The sequence below is a fragment of the Mus musculus genome, chromosome 1 (genome assembly GCF_000001635.26).
Source record: "Mus musculus strain C57BL/6J chromosome 1, GRCm38.p6 C57BL/6J".
In the NCBI taxonomy this organism is placed as follows: Eukaryota; Metazoa; Chordata; class Mammalia; order Rodentia; family Muridae; genus Mus; species Mus musculus.
In genome coordinates this window covers 165,663,453-165,679,964 of record NC_000067.6, presented here as the reverse complement: position 1 = coordinate 165,679,964, position 16,512 = coordinate 165,663,453, and the positions used below count along the sequence as shown (strand labels likewise).

The following is a 16,512-nucleotide window of genomic DNA, read 5'->3' as shown; positions in this document are numbered from 1 at the left end:
TGTTTTAGCTGCTGTTCTCCTTTCCCTCCTCTGTAAGTCCTCCATGTGCTCCTTAACAGGAAGTCTCCATTTCCCAGATCTCCTCTATACTTTTCCATTTGCTGTGGTGAACTAGATATGGAATGTCCCTGAACTCTCTATGACCCTGCTCCAAACATGCCCAGTATTACAAAGTCCTTTCCAGTAGTCTCAGTCAGGTCCTCACCCTTCCCTGGACGTCCAGCGCTCTCTCTAGAGGGCAGCACTGTGACGTCTGCTCCCCTGCCTTGGTTTTTGCAGTCTCTCCTTGGGTGGTAGGATCCAGGTCAAGAGTCTCCCCTTAACATCCTGTGCAGCTTGCACCTTTTCGGGATAGCTTCCAAACACCTTTGCATTTATAGAACACTCAGGCTGACAGATAGTCTGCACACACCCCCTCATTCGATTTCTTTTTAAAAATGATTTATTTTTTTTCCTATGTGTATGAGTGTTTTGCTTGTTTATCTGTGCACCCTGTGCATGCAGTACCCCCAGAGTCCAGAAGAGGGCGTCGAATTCGTCGGCGCTAGAGTTATAGAGGTTTGGGAGCCACCCATGTGGGTGCTGGGATCTGAACCCCAGGTTCTCTGCAAGAGCAGTTTGCCCTCGATCTCTGAGCCACCTCTCCAGCAACCCCATCTGATTGTTATAGCAGCCCATGGTGGGAAGAGCTACTGTCTCTCCTTTATAGACAAGATCCTGAACATCCCAGAGGTGAAGTCATCTGTCTACAGTCACGTAAAAGTAAGATTGGCGTCGGGTGTTTGCTCCACAGCCCTGACCATCACCGCCTTGGCCTGTCTCCGTTCTGTCCCCTTCCGGGAGAGTCTGACCGCTCTCCCCACCTTGTTGAGGTAGTCTCTTATTTCTGCTGGGCTGAATGCCCTAAGCTAGCTGACCTGCAAACTCCTGGGCAGTCTCCTTAGGTTTTGCATAACAAGTGTCTGTATTCACTGAGCAACCTCACTGCCCTAGAGGCTGGAACTAACCACACTGTGTCTGTGCTCAGGGCTGACAGCAGGAAAGACTCTCACAGAGATGTGTTTTAAAGGACCACTTAGTTTCAATCACACAAGCTTCCTGGTCCTCAAGAATCTCTTCTCAACGGGCTTTTATGTAACTCTCTTGTTGCAAGTACACACATACACACACAGCCATGCACACACACACACACACCATGCACACACACACATACACACACACACATACACACACGATGCACACACACACATACACACACAGCCATGCACACACACACACACACACACACCATGCACACACACACACACACCATGCACATTGTCCACACCACTTCTGCTCATCTTATTTAAATATCACATCCTGGATCAGGCTTCTTCCTCATGTTTTCCTTATCCTTCCTCTCTGGGGGATTTTTATTGCCCCAATAAGCTGTAAGCCGAAGTTAAAATACTGATGACAGTTGAATGGACATCTTCCACAGTACCCTCCGTTATGAAAGGAGCTATTTCTTGGCATGCCCTGAGTACTTTGAGGTGCAGGGCACAGGCTACAGCAAGCTTGAATGCACGAGTCTAAGACAAGGTAGGACAGAGAAGGAACAGCTGCTTCTGGACAAATGTGCAGGTGGGTGACAGCCGCCTGGCACAGTTTGTGTAAGTGCCCAGGCTGTTCTTGGCGGGTAGGGAAACACCCTGCGTCAGTTTGCCAGGTGAGGTCTCTGTATACCTAGGCTCACAGCACTCTTCAGGGCTGGGCAGTGTTTTGCCAGAGTTGTTAGGCAGGCTTGTGAACTCAAACATTTATTTAAAATAATTAAGTTTTATCCTTCTGTTAGCCTCTGTCTCTATACTGGACAATTCCACATGTGTTACTTCTAAGACCAATCCAGGCCCAAGTCAACTCGGTGCACAGGAGACATTTTCTTCATGCTTGCAAACAGCCAGTCGGCTGTGACTTCAAACACTTGAAAAGCCTTGCCATAGGGGGCTTCTTCTCTGGAATTTCCAAGGGACTGTGGCTGAGTTATACCAGGCAATTTAATCAAATAGCCATGGTTTGTAAAGCCATCCAGCAGATACATATTGACTGACGGGGAAAAGTCTTCAGCTTCCTACCTTCTGTTCACTAGCCTCTGATGACACCATAAGCCTGGGGCCCCTGGCTTCCAGACAAGCCCTCAGCTGTGCGCTGAGTCTGCCAGATCTGTCATTTTCAGATGAGCCCTTTCCCTGTCTGTTCCCTACAGGGACTGTGAAAGTCCTCATCTATGGGACACAGAGTTCTGTGCACGTTCCCCAGAGTGACACCGGAGAACATTGCTGTCCCTGACACTTAGGGAGTATCACCTGTTAATAGCTCTCTGCCTCAGTTTCTCTAACCATTAGTAGCCAATATTCCTCCTTCTATTGATAGACTCTATTGTGTTGCATAAGTTCTACAAAGCTGTGTCCGTAGATGGGTTGGTATTTGGAAGGTGCTCAGGGCACTGTAGCAACTGGAATTACCAGTAGGTTCTTCTGCTTGTGAACTAGGTCCACAACTCAGACCGAAGATATTTTAAGGGACTTTCTCCTCCCCACATCACTCTTTGTGAGACTCTCAACATTAGGGACTCTGGGACTCAGTTCCACTCACTTCTGAGGGCACCCCAAGCATGGGACATCCTGAGAAGTCCTGATAAAACCCCTATTCCTGGCTGTGCTGGCTCCAGCCCACAGGGAGCCAGGAGGAGGCTGCTGTAACAGGAGAGGCAGCAGCTGGCTGGCAGGCAAAAAGCCTGGTCCTTGGGAAATCTGTTCTAATCTTAGAAGGTAGTCTCCACCTTCTGCTGCGGCGGGCAGGACAAATGTCATAGACCTCAGATATACATATGCTGTCACCGCTGTGGTCCCCAGAGAAGGGTTTTTGTGGATGCCTCTAGGTAGCTGCCCAGAGAACTCCAGGCTCACAGTGGGAGGGACTCTCCAGAAGGTCAAGTATATTTGTGCAATGTGTGTGTGAGCACAGCACAGGGCTGGGAGGTTTTGAACAAATTCTAGAAAGAGACAGACAGAATATATACTTACTTGTTGATGGAGGTGAATGAATTGTCTAGGAATCAGGTGCACTTGACCTTTGGACATTGGAACATGAGGTTACCATCTACAAGTTCACAGTCAAGAATTGTGCAAGAGAGTTTAAAAAAAACCAAACTTGTGTTTTAATTTTGTGTCAGACTGCACAGATAACTATCCTTAGCTGAATGTGGTTTGAGATCCTTCGTTCCCACTTGTCTGCAGGCTCTGCTGTCAGCTTGTAGTACGAGCCAGGCTTCAGCTCCGGGTTCCTGACCCCTCCAATCCCACGCTGGGGCTGCTGGGGCTGCTGGGGCTGCTGGGACTGCTGGGCTGCAGGGGCTCTGCGCTCCATCTCGGCCTTTCTGAGTTTGTTTCCTTGGTCCTGCCTCTCCCCAGGCCTGTCCTCTTTGTCAATGACATACATCCTTGTCTACCCAGAAGCCTCTTGTCTCTACCCTGCATCCCCCTACATACCCTCCTACATACTATCCAGGCACCAGTTGGGACGTCCCTAGTCAAACCAGGAGCATCTGCTCTGCATCCCTGATTTCCTGCTGTCAACATTGTCCCTGACCTCTTTACACTGGTGATGATAGCCCCTGCGTTCCCAGGCTAGCCCATCCCACGGTGCTCATGGTATGTCACTCACAGGCTAGGCATTCATTTCTCCTGCTTCTTTCAGTTGGTCCATCTATTCTCTCCCCAGCCCCTTTTACTCCTCTCTCTGAGACAAAGTCTCACGTAGGCCAGGCTAGCTTTAAACTTGTGATGTAGCTGAGGAAGACCCTAAACTTCTCATCTGCCTCCATCTCCCGAGAACTAACTTCACAGGTGTGCATCCACACCCAGTTTCCTTGTTGTTGTTGTTGTTGTTGTTGTTGTTGTTTGGAGGAGAGGGATGTTCAAGACAGGGTTTCTCTGTGTAACAGTCCTGAAACTCACTTTGTAGACCAGGCTGGCCTTGAACTCACAGAGATCCGCCTGCCTCTGCCTCTGCCTCCTAAATGCTGGAATTAAAGGTGTGTACCACCGTCCCAGCTGGGTGGAATCTTTCTAGGCTCCAGCCACTGGCTCTGTCTTTCAGTCGGCTATCTTCTCTGCTTTAAAGATCTTGTGGTTACATGGAGCCCACTCAGACCACACAGAACACGCCCCCCCCCCCCCGTTTTAAGATCGGCTGATAGGCAACTTTATTCCTGACAGCTGCCTCATCTGTCATTTACCCTGTGCCCTAATGTATTGACAGGGTCCAGGGACTGGGATGTTTGGTGGGGCCAGAGGAACACCATTCTACCTCTGATGACGACTGGCCTGTTTGTTGTACTTTCACCTTGCTTCCAGAGGTGCGGGGTGCGTCTCCCACCCAGATGTGCACTTCTCATCCAACATGCTCACTCACTCTCCGCATCCTCGAAGCCTCGTGACCATTTAGGGCACAAGGCAAGGCAGGAGTAATTCTGATGTTGCAGACCCAGAAGCTGAGGCTCCAGGAGCTCATGTGATGTGGTTGGAGTTACCTAGAAAGAGGAAGCCCAAGACTATGCTTCCTCCCAGTTTGCTTGCCAGCAGGCCTCTAAGAGCGTCTGCATTAGGAGAAAGGAACGTGCATCAAATAGCAGAAATGGTCAAAACCAGGGCGATGAATGAAGAGGATGTTGACAGTGACATCATGTGTCTTTTAAGTGGGACCGCCTTCAAAGGGTCACAACATGTTGTTTCCAGTTGCCAATATCCCCAAGATGTAGTGGAATGTCCAGTATTGTGGCTGGAGAGATGGCTCATAGATTAAGAGCCCAGACAGCTATGAGGCCTGGTGGGACACACCTTTAATCCTAGCACTTTGTGGCAGAAGCAAGTAGATCTCTGAGTTCAAGGCCAGCCTGGTCAATAGAGCCAGCCAGGACTAAACAGGGAAACCCCATCTTGGAAAACAAACAAACAAACAGAATGCATACAGTTCTTGCAGAGGACCCAAGCTGGGTGACTCAAAACTGCCTATAACTCCAGTTATGTGGGAGCATACTCTCTTTTGGCCCCTGCAGGTATATGCACTCCCACACACACATATCTTTGTACAGACACACATGTACACACATAATTTAAACAATAAAACAGACATCCGCAAAACACAAAGAAAGAAATACCCGCTGTTACAGTGTCAGTCTTGAGATTAAACAGCAGCTCCTTCAACATGTCAGCCCACAGCAGCCTAAGCAGGGAACTGTGCTCTGTAGCCCATGTTCCACACGACAGCTTCAGTTAGCACGTCCCATAGGATGAGAGGGCATCAGAAGAATGAGCCTGTCACCCAGGAAACTCACCATAAGCATTGGCTGTGACTCTGTGACACGCTCATCACCTCCTTCCTGACATTGTTCCTGTGACTTTTCCTCCAAGCTTCTGGTGTGGGCTGGTGAGCCCACCCAGCACGGTGGCCCGGCCTCTCATCACAACCAGGCCTTCAGGTAGACCTCTTTGAGCTTCAGCGCTATAAATCTTGCCCTTTAATCCATTGTCTAATATACCCATATATGGGTTATATACCTTAACCCAAAAACACTTCCCATTGTTAGGCGCATGGTCCCTGCCCAGCTTCTCAATGCTGAGTGCTGAGTACAGAGCCTTCTGCTGCTTCTTGGAGCAAACTCCCTCTGTCCTTGAAGACCTTTAGGGTTTGGTACCTAATTTATAATCATCTCATCAGCATCTTTCCCCAGAAGCTGACTGAAAGAGACTCCTTAGGTACATCTGCAGCCACAAGGCATGCTGGGAACAAGATGAGCCTATCCATGGGGGATGCAGAACGCAGGGGAGAAAAGTCAGCACAAAGTCAGTTTTCCTCCCCATTAACTCCTCTAGCTCAGTTCAATAGTCTCTTTAGGCTGGGTGTTAAGGACTTGCCATTTTTTAAAGTAATAATTTGACTGAGGTATGATAGACACACTATACAATTCACATATTTAAAGTGGACCATCAGTGCTGGCAAGATGACTCGGTGGGCAAAGAAAGGCTTCCAAGTTGGACAACCTGAGTTTAATCCCTGGGACCCACTTACTGGGAGGGAAGAAGTGACTCTGATCTCCGGCATGTACAGTTGGCACTTGTGTGTGAGTTCATGCACACACACACACACACACACAATTAGTAAATAAATGATTTTTTTATTAATGAACAATTAGAACTGGCATGTTGGCTCAAGCCTCGTGCACTTGGGAGGCTGAGATAGGGGGATAGCTGTGAGTTTGGTACCAGCCTGTGTCTCAGAGTGAGATCCTGTCTCAAAACAGGTGAGAGCACAATGAATTGGTGTGGCTGTGTCCCATCCGACTCCTCCATTCACTGGCTGGTGGACATGAACCTGGAGTTTTGATGAAAGTGCTTTGATTTGACTTAGAGAGTCACCTATACGGGGGGGGCTGGGGGGGGGGGGAGGGGGGAGGGGGAGGGGGCGGGGGCGTTGAGAGGTGTTTGTGGTTCCTGTGAAATGTTCCTGGGGATGGAAAATGAGTTCAAGGATGGAGAAAGAGTGTCTTCTGTGTACCCACCTTGGTGATAAAAGTAGCCCAATGATTGACGTGAGATGCCACACTCCTAATGGAGTACAGCATCTTAGCCAGCTAGGCCTCTGTATCCCAGAGAAAGCAGAAGAGATAAGGCATATCTATGGACATCCCTCAGCCTGTACAGGCAAGCTGCTAGCATTATAACCTACATTCATCTATAGGGAGCGATTATGGAACCCTATCAATTATGTCAAGTACTATTCTAAGCATTTACATGCATAACTCATTAAATCCTGTCAGTGGCTCTGTAACATAGTACTACTGTATTCGTTCCCATTTTACAGATTGGGAACCTGAGACATGAAGTTTAGAAACCATTGTTATCTCATGTGGCTGGAAGTTGACCTGACTAGGGGCAGGGAGAGAGAGAGAGAGAGAGAGAGAGAGAGAGAGAGGTGTATCCAGAAAAGCTGGGGACAGTTGGTCCATGCAGACTCTACTGGAATGGTACCGGCTACCTCTGCCACCCAGAACCTCAGCATGTTAATTATGTACAGCACTGGGTTGGGGGGTAAGGATGTGTTTGTAGGGAAGCAGTCTCCAGCTGTAACCTTCCTGGGGGGAGGAAGCTGCGGTTGTAGTTTTGCACACACAGGTCACTCTCGTGAACACTCATATTGGGCCAGAAGAAGGCTTTGCCCAATCCTAGCCTGACCCAAATGGGAAAGGCTCTACCGACTGTGAGTCAGAGACCTTGATCCCTGACATGGCGGGCTCATTCAGTCAGGACTCCACTGACCCAGCCAGGACTTTGCTCGCCCCCTAGAGTTAACATCTGGGGCCACAGAGTGGAAAATGCAGAGCCAGCATTTGAACTCAGTCAGTCTGAAGCCTGACCTGCCCCACACACAGAGCATGGTAAAACCGTCATTGCGCCTGCCCCACACACAGAGCATGGTAAAACCGTCATTGCGCCCTGCCTGGAACACGGGGCTCACTCCCAGTCAAGTGGGGCTGTGTGGGACTTAGTTTCTTGCCATCCATGAAGAAGGGTGGTGTGGCCACCAAACACCAGGATATTAATAACTTCACTTACAAAACAGGATACTGCTGGCCTACTTTCTACTGCTGAATTAACCAATACCCAGGCTAAATCAAGTTTTAAAGTAGGAAAGGTTTGTTTCGGTGTGTGATCTCTGAACTCCCATGGCCAAGCAGTCTTGCTGCTTTGGGCCTGTGGTAGCAGATATGCTACATCCTAGGGAGAGTGTATGTAGGGTAGAGGAGACTTGCTCATCTCACGACAGCTAGGATGCAAAGAGAGAGAAGAGGTCACAGGTCGGCATCATAATATTTCCTGCTAGGACATGTCCCCAATGACCTAATACCCTAACACTAGACCCAACTTCTCAAAGGTTTCACCCGCTCTCAATAAAAGTCTGGAAACCAAACCTCCAACACATGGGCCTTACAGACATTCAAGATGTTTCAGAAGCCCCATATCCTCCACACATGAGGAGCACCCAGAAGCTGGCATCTGACCCTGAATGCGTCGCTCTCATCTATTGTCCCTGTGGCTTTGTAAGCCTAAATACTTTCTTTCCCTACGCTTGTGCCTCAGCTCACAGTTGGCTTTGATTTTGTTTTTCCAGATAATGCATCTCCCAGATTACATTGCTAAACCCAAGCACTGCCACGGCCACCCTGTTACCCACCAGTGTTACATGGGCATCCACCCAAATTCTAACCCTGCTTACGTTCCTACCATTACACCCGATGACCCCCACTTGGAGGCCTCCCCAAGGCTCCTGCCCTTAGGCACCTAGGACTTTGTCCCCTGGTCACCCCACTGGGATTAGGGGTCTGCAACACCAAGTTCCAGATGAAATGGGAAGCCCAGAGGCCCACCACTTACCTGTGCCTGTGGCTCTGATGATGGGTGGGGTATTTTATGTGGGTTTTCCCTGGGAGAGAGTCGCAGAGGTCAACTTCCATTTTCAGGTCCTCAAATCCTACAAGCGGGTAGGTTGGAAATATTTGGAACTTTCTCAATCTTGTGTGAAATAAATATGTGTCACCACGTGCTTGTTTTTCTTTTCTTCTCTCAAGTGATGTTCACCTCTGCCTAGTGTTCCCCTAGAGCAGGTGTTCACAGCTTAAGGGCATCACGGGTTCCCACAATGCATTTGGCAAGTCTCTGGTGATGCTCAAGAGAGAATGGATGAATCACCCACCAGAAGAGGTGAGGAGCACCACACTGTCTATGTGGAACATTTGGGGGTTCATGCCACCCTATTCACTTTAATCAGAAAGCCTTCTGGCATGGCCCTATCCCGTCAGCAGTCCACACCTGATGTCTCCCCTGGAGTAACAGTGGTGATCCACCTTCGTGGATAAAGGCTAGCTCATGGCAGAGGAGACCAGCAGTGCCCAAACTTTCATCGTTGCCCTTCCCTGTTCTGAGTTTCCTCTGATTTGATCCAGCCTTGTGGCTTCAACTGCCACTTCTACCTAGGTACTCTGGGCTTAGTTCCCTTCTTTCATCTCTAAACCCAGGTCTATATTCTCTCTCTCTCTCTCTCTCTCTCTCTCTCTCTCTCTCTCTCTCTCTCTCTCTCTCTCTCTCTCTCTCTCTCTCTCTCTCTCTCTCTCTCTTCCTCTCTCCCTCTCCCTCCCCCTCCCCCTCTCCCCCTCTCTCCTCCTCTCTCTTCCTCTCTCTTCCTCTCTCTCCCTGTGTCTCAACTAGGGTGACTATGAGACAATTCAAACTTTCATGACCAAGAAAGTACTGTTCCCTCCCCATCTGTCCTACCCACTCTTCCTTCCACAACCAGCCTTCCTTAACCCAGAAGAAAATATGTCAAGTGTCCCATTGTCCATCAACTGTCCCATTATCAGTAACAAAAGTCCAGGCATTTGTTTATTCCACTTTGTCCCTCGCATCTACACATGTTCCATCAGTCTCTCTCCTTTCTCCCCATCTCCTGGCTGCATGTCTGGTCCACGTTGCTGTCCCCTCCTCCCTGGACCATGCCCTGCCAGCACCTGCCTTGCCTCTCTTTCCCATCTCCGGTCTTCCACAAGTAGCTACTTTATGAGTAACCACTCACTCACTCCCCGCAACAGCTTGTTACACTGTATCCATGTGCGGCTGGCCCCAGGCTAACTCTGACCTATCCCTTACCTCTCCACCTGACTCTGGTGCCCAGATTATCCCTGCTCACTTATCTCTGCTGTCCCTTATCCCGTTTCTGTTTATGCATCTGTGCAGGACACCTCTCCTCCCTGCCTGGGATTTAACTGATCCCCTGATACTCCCTCCTCAGAGATGTCTTTCCGAACTCTCATAGGAAAGGTGACCCGCTTTGCCTCTGTCATGTCCCTTAACAAATCACTTTGTTGTTGATCTATCTGTATCTTTGTTGTTGCTTTCCCTCCGAGGAAAATTCTGGAAGTGGGCAACCCTTCTGTCTTATTCACTGTTATGCTCAGAGCCTGAGACACACCCTCCAGTGAAGGGATAGGGCTAGTGGAGACTGGGGTGTGGGAAGAACTGGCAGCCCAGAACCCAGGTGGCTCTCAGCGCTACTCACTAAACAGAAAGTTACTCTGCAGCCAATTTTCTCCTCTAGAAGAGGGACGAGTCACACAGTGTGCCACCCACAGCTCTGAGGACAGAGCTTCTCACAGAGAGAGGCAGGTCTAGTCTGGTCCAGCAGCCTCCCCATCATCCTAGGATGGCAATAAGGGAAACTGTGGGATAAACTGAAGCGTTGGGAACAAAGAGAACGAAGGCCCCAAGACTCTATACTGCTCCTTCCCAGTCGATAGTGAAGCAGCTTGGTAATGGTTGGCTGCTCTTCATGGGAGACAGCACCGTCTTGAGAGCCTTTTCCCTTCTGGAGGACCAAAGAAGCAAGCATCTTTTACTGTCTACGAAGCTCTGGGATCAGTGTTCTAAAGAGCAAGGAACCTTCCTACTGGCTGAGAGCAGACGTTCCTTCACCCTCAGGCGGACCTCTCTCGTTGCCAGGCGGACCCCTCTCGTTGCCAGGCAGACCCCTCTCGTTGCCACTCACTATCTGGCTTCCCATCATGCCTTGTTGCCCTAAGCTGTGGCCCAGAGACTGTTAGGCACTTGGAGTTTGGAACAGCTGGGAGGGTGGAGAAGCAAGGGAGAGCCAGGGAGGTAGCAGGCCCGTCCTCTGGCCCATACACAAAGGTTCTACTATGGTCAGCGGCCTCCAAATTATTTACTCAGCATGGCAACAGTGTCCAGGAAGTTCCACACAGTCTAGACATAGGCTCCTCCGTTCTCAGAAAATCCCCAGTTGTGGGGGAAAAAAAAAAAAAAAAACACCACAGGTGATTTTTCTCAGGCCCCGCTGAATCAGACCTTTTCTTTTTTTTTTTTTTTTTTAATTTTTTTTGAGACAGGGTTTCCCTGTGTAGCCCTGGCTGTCCTAGAACTCACTCTGTGGACCAGACTGGTCCTGAACTCAGAGATCTGCTTGCCTCTGCATCCTGAGTGCTGAGATTAAAGGTGTACATCACCACTGCCGGGTGTGTCAGACTTTCTTATAAGTGTGATCTTATAAAGGTAGTTGGCAGAACCAGGCTTACATGGTAGCAGGAAGGGTATAGCAAGCAAGATTCGGGCCCAGAAAGATGTGGAGTTTGGGCTTGTGACCAGGTGTGTGTGACCCGCAGGATGAGTTAGGGGTGACTATAGGAACAGGTGCCCAGGTCCTGCACTGGCAGATAGGGCTGGATGAGAGCAGAACAAAGTACCCAGACTCTGATGAGCACATTCTACATTTTAGGCCCGGTGCTAAGTACTTTATGAACCAGGAGGAAAAGGGAAAAATATTTATTCAGGAATGCTGAGCATCTTGGGAATGCTTAAAAGGAGACATAGATACTGAAGTCTTTCTTAAAACCAAGACTATATGGGCTGCAAATGTTGCGCGGTTGCTAGAGTGCTTGCCTAGCATACACAAAGCCCCGGGTTCAATCCCCAGTGTCAGATGAAACTGGGCGTCTTGATGTGTGTGAGAAAAGGAATCTCAGCACCTGGGGAGAGGAAGCAAAAAGTTCAGCTTCACAGTGTGTTTGAGATCTTGGTTGGCATAAAATCTCCTGGTGCAGGGATATGGAACAGGAGCTAATGAGAGTGTGGCCGCTCCAGCCCGGGATGGGCTTGTAAGCTGTTGCTCCCGTGGAAGGAGCTTTGTGGCTGGAATTGCAATGTAAAGGTGGAGGCAGAGTCTCACATGGGCTGAGCCACCAGCCTGAGGACCGGGCTTGCCCCATAATTAGCCACTGAATTGCAGGCACCTCTGCAACTCAATGGCTAATCATGATTTTGATACTTAATAGCCCTTGACAGTTCTTAAAGCACCTTCGCAGGATATATTATTTAACCCTTGCTGGGTGTCAGGGTCAGATATCCCATGGTTAATTCTATTTTGTTTCTTCAGTGTATCCTGTGTGCAGGAAGCGATCCTCTTTCAGTATTCTGACATTTAGGAGAGGAGGTATCTGGAGATCGGTGGGTGTGAGAAACCTAGGCAGCTGAAGACAGCTCACTACCTAGGGGGTCTTAAGAAAACAAATCCAGTATGAGAATCTTTTTTTTTTTTTCTCACCTGACTTGCAAGGCTTCCAGAAGCCTTATGTCCCCTGCTGCGGAGCCCCTCGCCAAGCACAGTCCCCAGACAGGGAAGTTCCTGTGTGTTGGATCCCTCTATCGCTCTATTTTTAACTGGAATGTCTCTCCCTGCACCACCAGCCATCGGCGCCCGGGAAGCTGGGGTAGAGTGCACAGTCAGCAGGGCCGCGGCAATAAATAGTGGCTGGCAGAGGCCATGCTGGTATGTGGCAGGAAGCTAGACAGGGATAAAACGATCGCCCCCGCATCTTTGCCAAGGTTAGCTCAATTCACCGCACTCTGTCCCTCAAGCATTTCTGATGCTCCAGCACAGCGAGACATGAGACCACCATTGAGGCAGCCAGTGGGAGTGTCAGACAGGGGCCAGTCCTGAGCCTATGCAGCAGCCTCCTGGGATGGAGCATCAGCCTTCCAGGGCCTTCCCAGCAACCTGGGAGAAGGCTGGCATCTGAAATAGAGGTGAATCCTTTGGAACCTTCCTTGAAATCAACCTTGGTGTTTAAACTGGAGTGGGGATGAACTTGAGTGACGTAGCCAGCAGGAATGAGGAACCTGACTTTGGCCCCAGAGCAGCGTCTCAGTCTTTCCTGACTCTGCACAAATTTCCTTTCCAACCAGCTATGCTGGTTCCACTTGGTTGCCAGGAGGTAGCAGAGACCAAATCAAGAAACTCGGAGACACTTTTAGTACCAGAAGTAGGGTCATGGGTATGTCTTGCGCACAAGGGACATGTGGCACAGAGATGCATGAATACGGCTGGAGCAGGCCGTGATCCATCTAAGAGGCCATGAGACTCAGGCAGAGACAGTGATGGACTTTCTTAAACAGCAGTCCCTTCCAGGACAGAGGGAGTGTGATAAAGTTCTCTGTCTATGTCTTTTTAATAATAATAAAATCACAATCACAATTGTAGTGACAAAAAAAGCAGAAGCCTAATAGCTCCAGGACTGAATACATAAGACCAAGAGGAGGAGCCAGCAAGATGGCTTAGTAGATAAAGGTGATTGCTGCCAAGGCTGATGATCAGAGTTCAGTTCCTGGGATCCACTGGTGGAAGGAAAGACCTGACTCCTGCAAGTAGCAAGCAGGATGAGAAGTGGGGCGCAGGGACTCAACCAGAGACTCGCTCCACCTCTCTCATTGCTCCGGCAGGAAGCAGTGCTGGTGTGTCTCCCATTAGGCCACTGACCAAACTCAGACCAAATGGCAGCGGGGGGGGGGGGGGGGGAGGACGTGTAGAAAAGAGCAGGGTTGTTATTATGACTGCCTGTGGGTCCAGCCTACAGGTCTGAAAGTTGTTCTCTGCCCCCCACATACACAGAGATACACACACATTAAATGTTAACAACAACAACAACAAAAAAAACCAGAAGGAGCTGGGTATGGTGGTACACACCTAAAAATCCTAACACTTGTAAAAGAAAAGGTAGGAGGGTCATAAGTTCAAGGTCAGCTTACTTTATAGAACAAGATCCTGAGAGGGACAGACACACACACATACAGAGAGAGAGAGACAGAGACAGAGACAGAGACAGACAGAGAGAGACAGAGACAGAGAGAGAAAGAGAAAGAGAGAGAGATCCAAAACCAGGTTATTATATAGACCATGTGTATATAATAGACATGAAGTGCCATTTCCAGGGTCACCTGACACCCTCTGTGTCACGGTAACAAGTGGCACATGGGATAGACTACGTCCTTCAAGCATCTTGGCCTGAAGCATCAGTAAGTTTATTGACCAGAACTGCAGGCTGGACCACAGCCAGTCACAGTGACTGCAAGCCTGCTCCTTGCCCCTGGCCTGCTGTAATAATAGAGCCACTCACCAGACTCAGAGCAGCCCAAGGAGAGACACCGGCATCACCCTGCCAAGGCTCAGACTGCTGTGTCAATGAGAGGCAGAGCGAGTCTCTGGTTGAGTCCCAGCGGCCCCCTCCTCATCCTGTCTGCTTCAGCTTCTCAGTCACTCACTAATGTAATAAATGGTCACTATTTTGCCCAATGCAATCAGTAAGCAGGGAAAACAAAATCATGGACATTTGGATGGGAAAAATCTAGAAAACCAAAGCCTCTGTCCAGTTCCTACAAAGACCCTGGCTTCGATGGCATTTGCATTCCCACACCACCCTCATTTTTCAGAGTCATTAAGCAGGGGAAGGGGGTTTGCAAACTATTGTTGATATTTCCCATGTCTGGGGGACTCTTTGCAGAGTGAGAGACCTTGCCCTGACTGCTGACAAGCCTTTGTTTGTTTGTCTCTCAGAACCCCAATACATTGTAGCTACTTACTAAATGTGGGGTGACTGATTAGTTTGTGTGTATAGTATAGTAGTAGTAGTAGTTGTTGTTTTTAAGATTTATTTATTTTATATAAGTACACTGTAGCTGTCTTCAGATACACCAGAAGAAGGCATCAGATCTCATTACAGATGGTTATGAGCCACCATGTGGTTGTTGGGATTTGAACTCTTGACTTTTGGAAGAACAGTCAGTTCTCTTAACCACTGAGCCATCTCTCCAGCCTAGTATTTGTTGTTTTTTCAATCTTGAGTATGAGAGCTAGTTGCAAAATGCTGTTAAAAATATCTTGTCATTGAATTCCTGTCAGGACCACAAAACAGGTGCCTCTCATGACACCCCAGGTGACCTTGCTGATCACCATTTATGTCTCCTTTGTTTGCCAGGAAAGACCCTCAGAGACCAACTCCAATGTTGACAGCTCAGCGCAGCCTTCAGTGGCCCAGCTGGCTGGGCGCTTTCGGGAGCATGCAGCTGTGGCCAGGGAGGTGAGTCTGGATGCTTCGGGCATCCTCTTGGGGGGGGGGGAGTTGGGGGGGAAGGAGCTGGAGGAAGGAGTAGCCTCACTGAGGAGAAAGAGGGCAAAATTTGCCTTCCTGGCTTAGGCAGAGTCTTGCCCTCCTGGAGTAAGGCTCCCACTGTGGTGAGGAGGGGTGACAGCCAGACAGTACGGATTCCCTTTCATCTTGATCTTCCACTGACACAGGTGGGCAGTGTTCCCCTTTGCCCAGCCTGGATTGGTTCAGAGTAAAGAAGTCTCTGCACACCCAGCCCCTGCTTCTAGCCTAGGAAGCAGAAGATAGGCAAGACCCCCCCCCAACCCCCCCCACCCCCCCCACCCCCCCCCCCCGCATCAGATCCGGAACTGAGAATTTCGAAGGAATCACATTCAATAAGAAACCAGGAATGTGGAAAAAAAAGGGACCCAGGACTAGGAGATTCTAGAAGAATCCTGCTGAAGAAGAAAATGTTTAATAATTTAATAAGTGTTATGCTTTCGGACAGGTGTACTGGATTGTCTCGTGTAGTGGGTGGCTTCCATTAGAAGTGAGCTGCGGGGAGCAGCCGCACACTAGTGTTAGAGGAAGAACCAAGACTTCAAGGTCAGCCAGGAATGGGTGGTGCATAGCTTTAATCCCAACACTTAGGAGACAGAGGCAGGAGGATCTCTGATTGGAGGCCCGGTCTACAGAATGAGTTCCAGGATAGCCAGGGCTACACAGAGAATGAATCCTGTCTCAAAAAACAAAACAAAACAAAACAAAATAGGGGGGTGGGGGAGAGAGTCAAATAGCATCTGGGAAAGTCAAAGGCAGCAAGAGTTCCCGAGGTGGGGGAGGGGTTTGCCTGGATCCCACGGGAGCCCAGCTGCCTTGTTCTTTTAGGTATGTGATTTTGCACTGGTAAAAGTGGCCCATGATTTCTAAAGAGGAATGCACTAAAGGGCAAAGGAGATGGCATTGATCTGAGGGTCTAGTTCTGCTTCTCAGCAAAAAGGCAAAATGCGGATGTCATCTTGCAAGCTTGGCTCAGATTGGAGGGGGTGAGGGTCAAGTACAAGAGAACCTTATTGCTGAATAGAAAGGCAGAGGGGCTCAAGGGTTGCGGATGCGCAGCAGGAGGACAGTCCCTTAGACATGCAGGCAGGCCCACTGCCCATTCTTTCCTCCCCAGACATCCCTAACCATTCCTAACACTGGTTTCCACCTTCCTCCTCCTCCCTATTGCCTGATTCACTGCCTCTCTTTTTCTCTCTGTGTCGTCTGTCACTCTCCCTCTAGACACCAGCCAGTAAGCCAACAAGAAGGAAACCACCTTGCTCCCTCCCCCTGTTTCCCCCCAAGGTAGAGCTGGGCCAGAACGGTGAGGAGGTAAGTGCCGCCCTGGGAGCACGGCTGCTGCCCGCTGCCCTGGGCATGCGCACGGCTGCTGCCCGCCGCCCTGGGCACGCGCACGGCTGCTGCCGGTGGGTTTTCATCCTCCT

The 16,512-nt window shown here is 49.5% G+C and overlaps 1 protein-coding gene across 7 annotated transcripts in view; it reads left to right on the top strand.

The window, feature by feature from the left end:
• Rcsd1 (RCSD domain containing 1) overlaps nucleotides 1–16,512 on the top strand; it is a 61,119-nt gene that overhangs the window by 30,099 nt on the left and 14,508 nt on the right. For 3 of the 7 annotated variants that reach the window (XM_006496781.1, XM_006496783.2, NM_178593.3), the window contains 2 exons: nucleotides 14,915–15,016; nucleotides 16,310–16,399. In XM_006496781.1, coding sequence (XP_006496844.1) covers nucleotides 14,915–15,016; nucleotides 16,310–16,399 — 192 coding nt within the window. Of the gene's footprint in view, nucleotides 1–8,668; nucleotides 8,802–14,914; nucleotides 15,017–16,309; nucleotides 16,400–16,512 lie in introns of all 7 variants that reach the window. The other 4 variants (XM_006496784.1, NM_001038846.1, XM_011238794.1 and 1 more) reach the window with 3 other exon arrangements.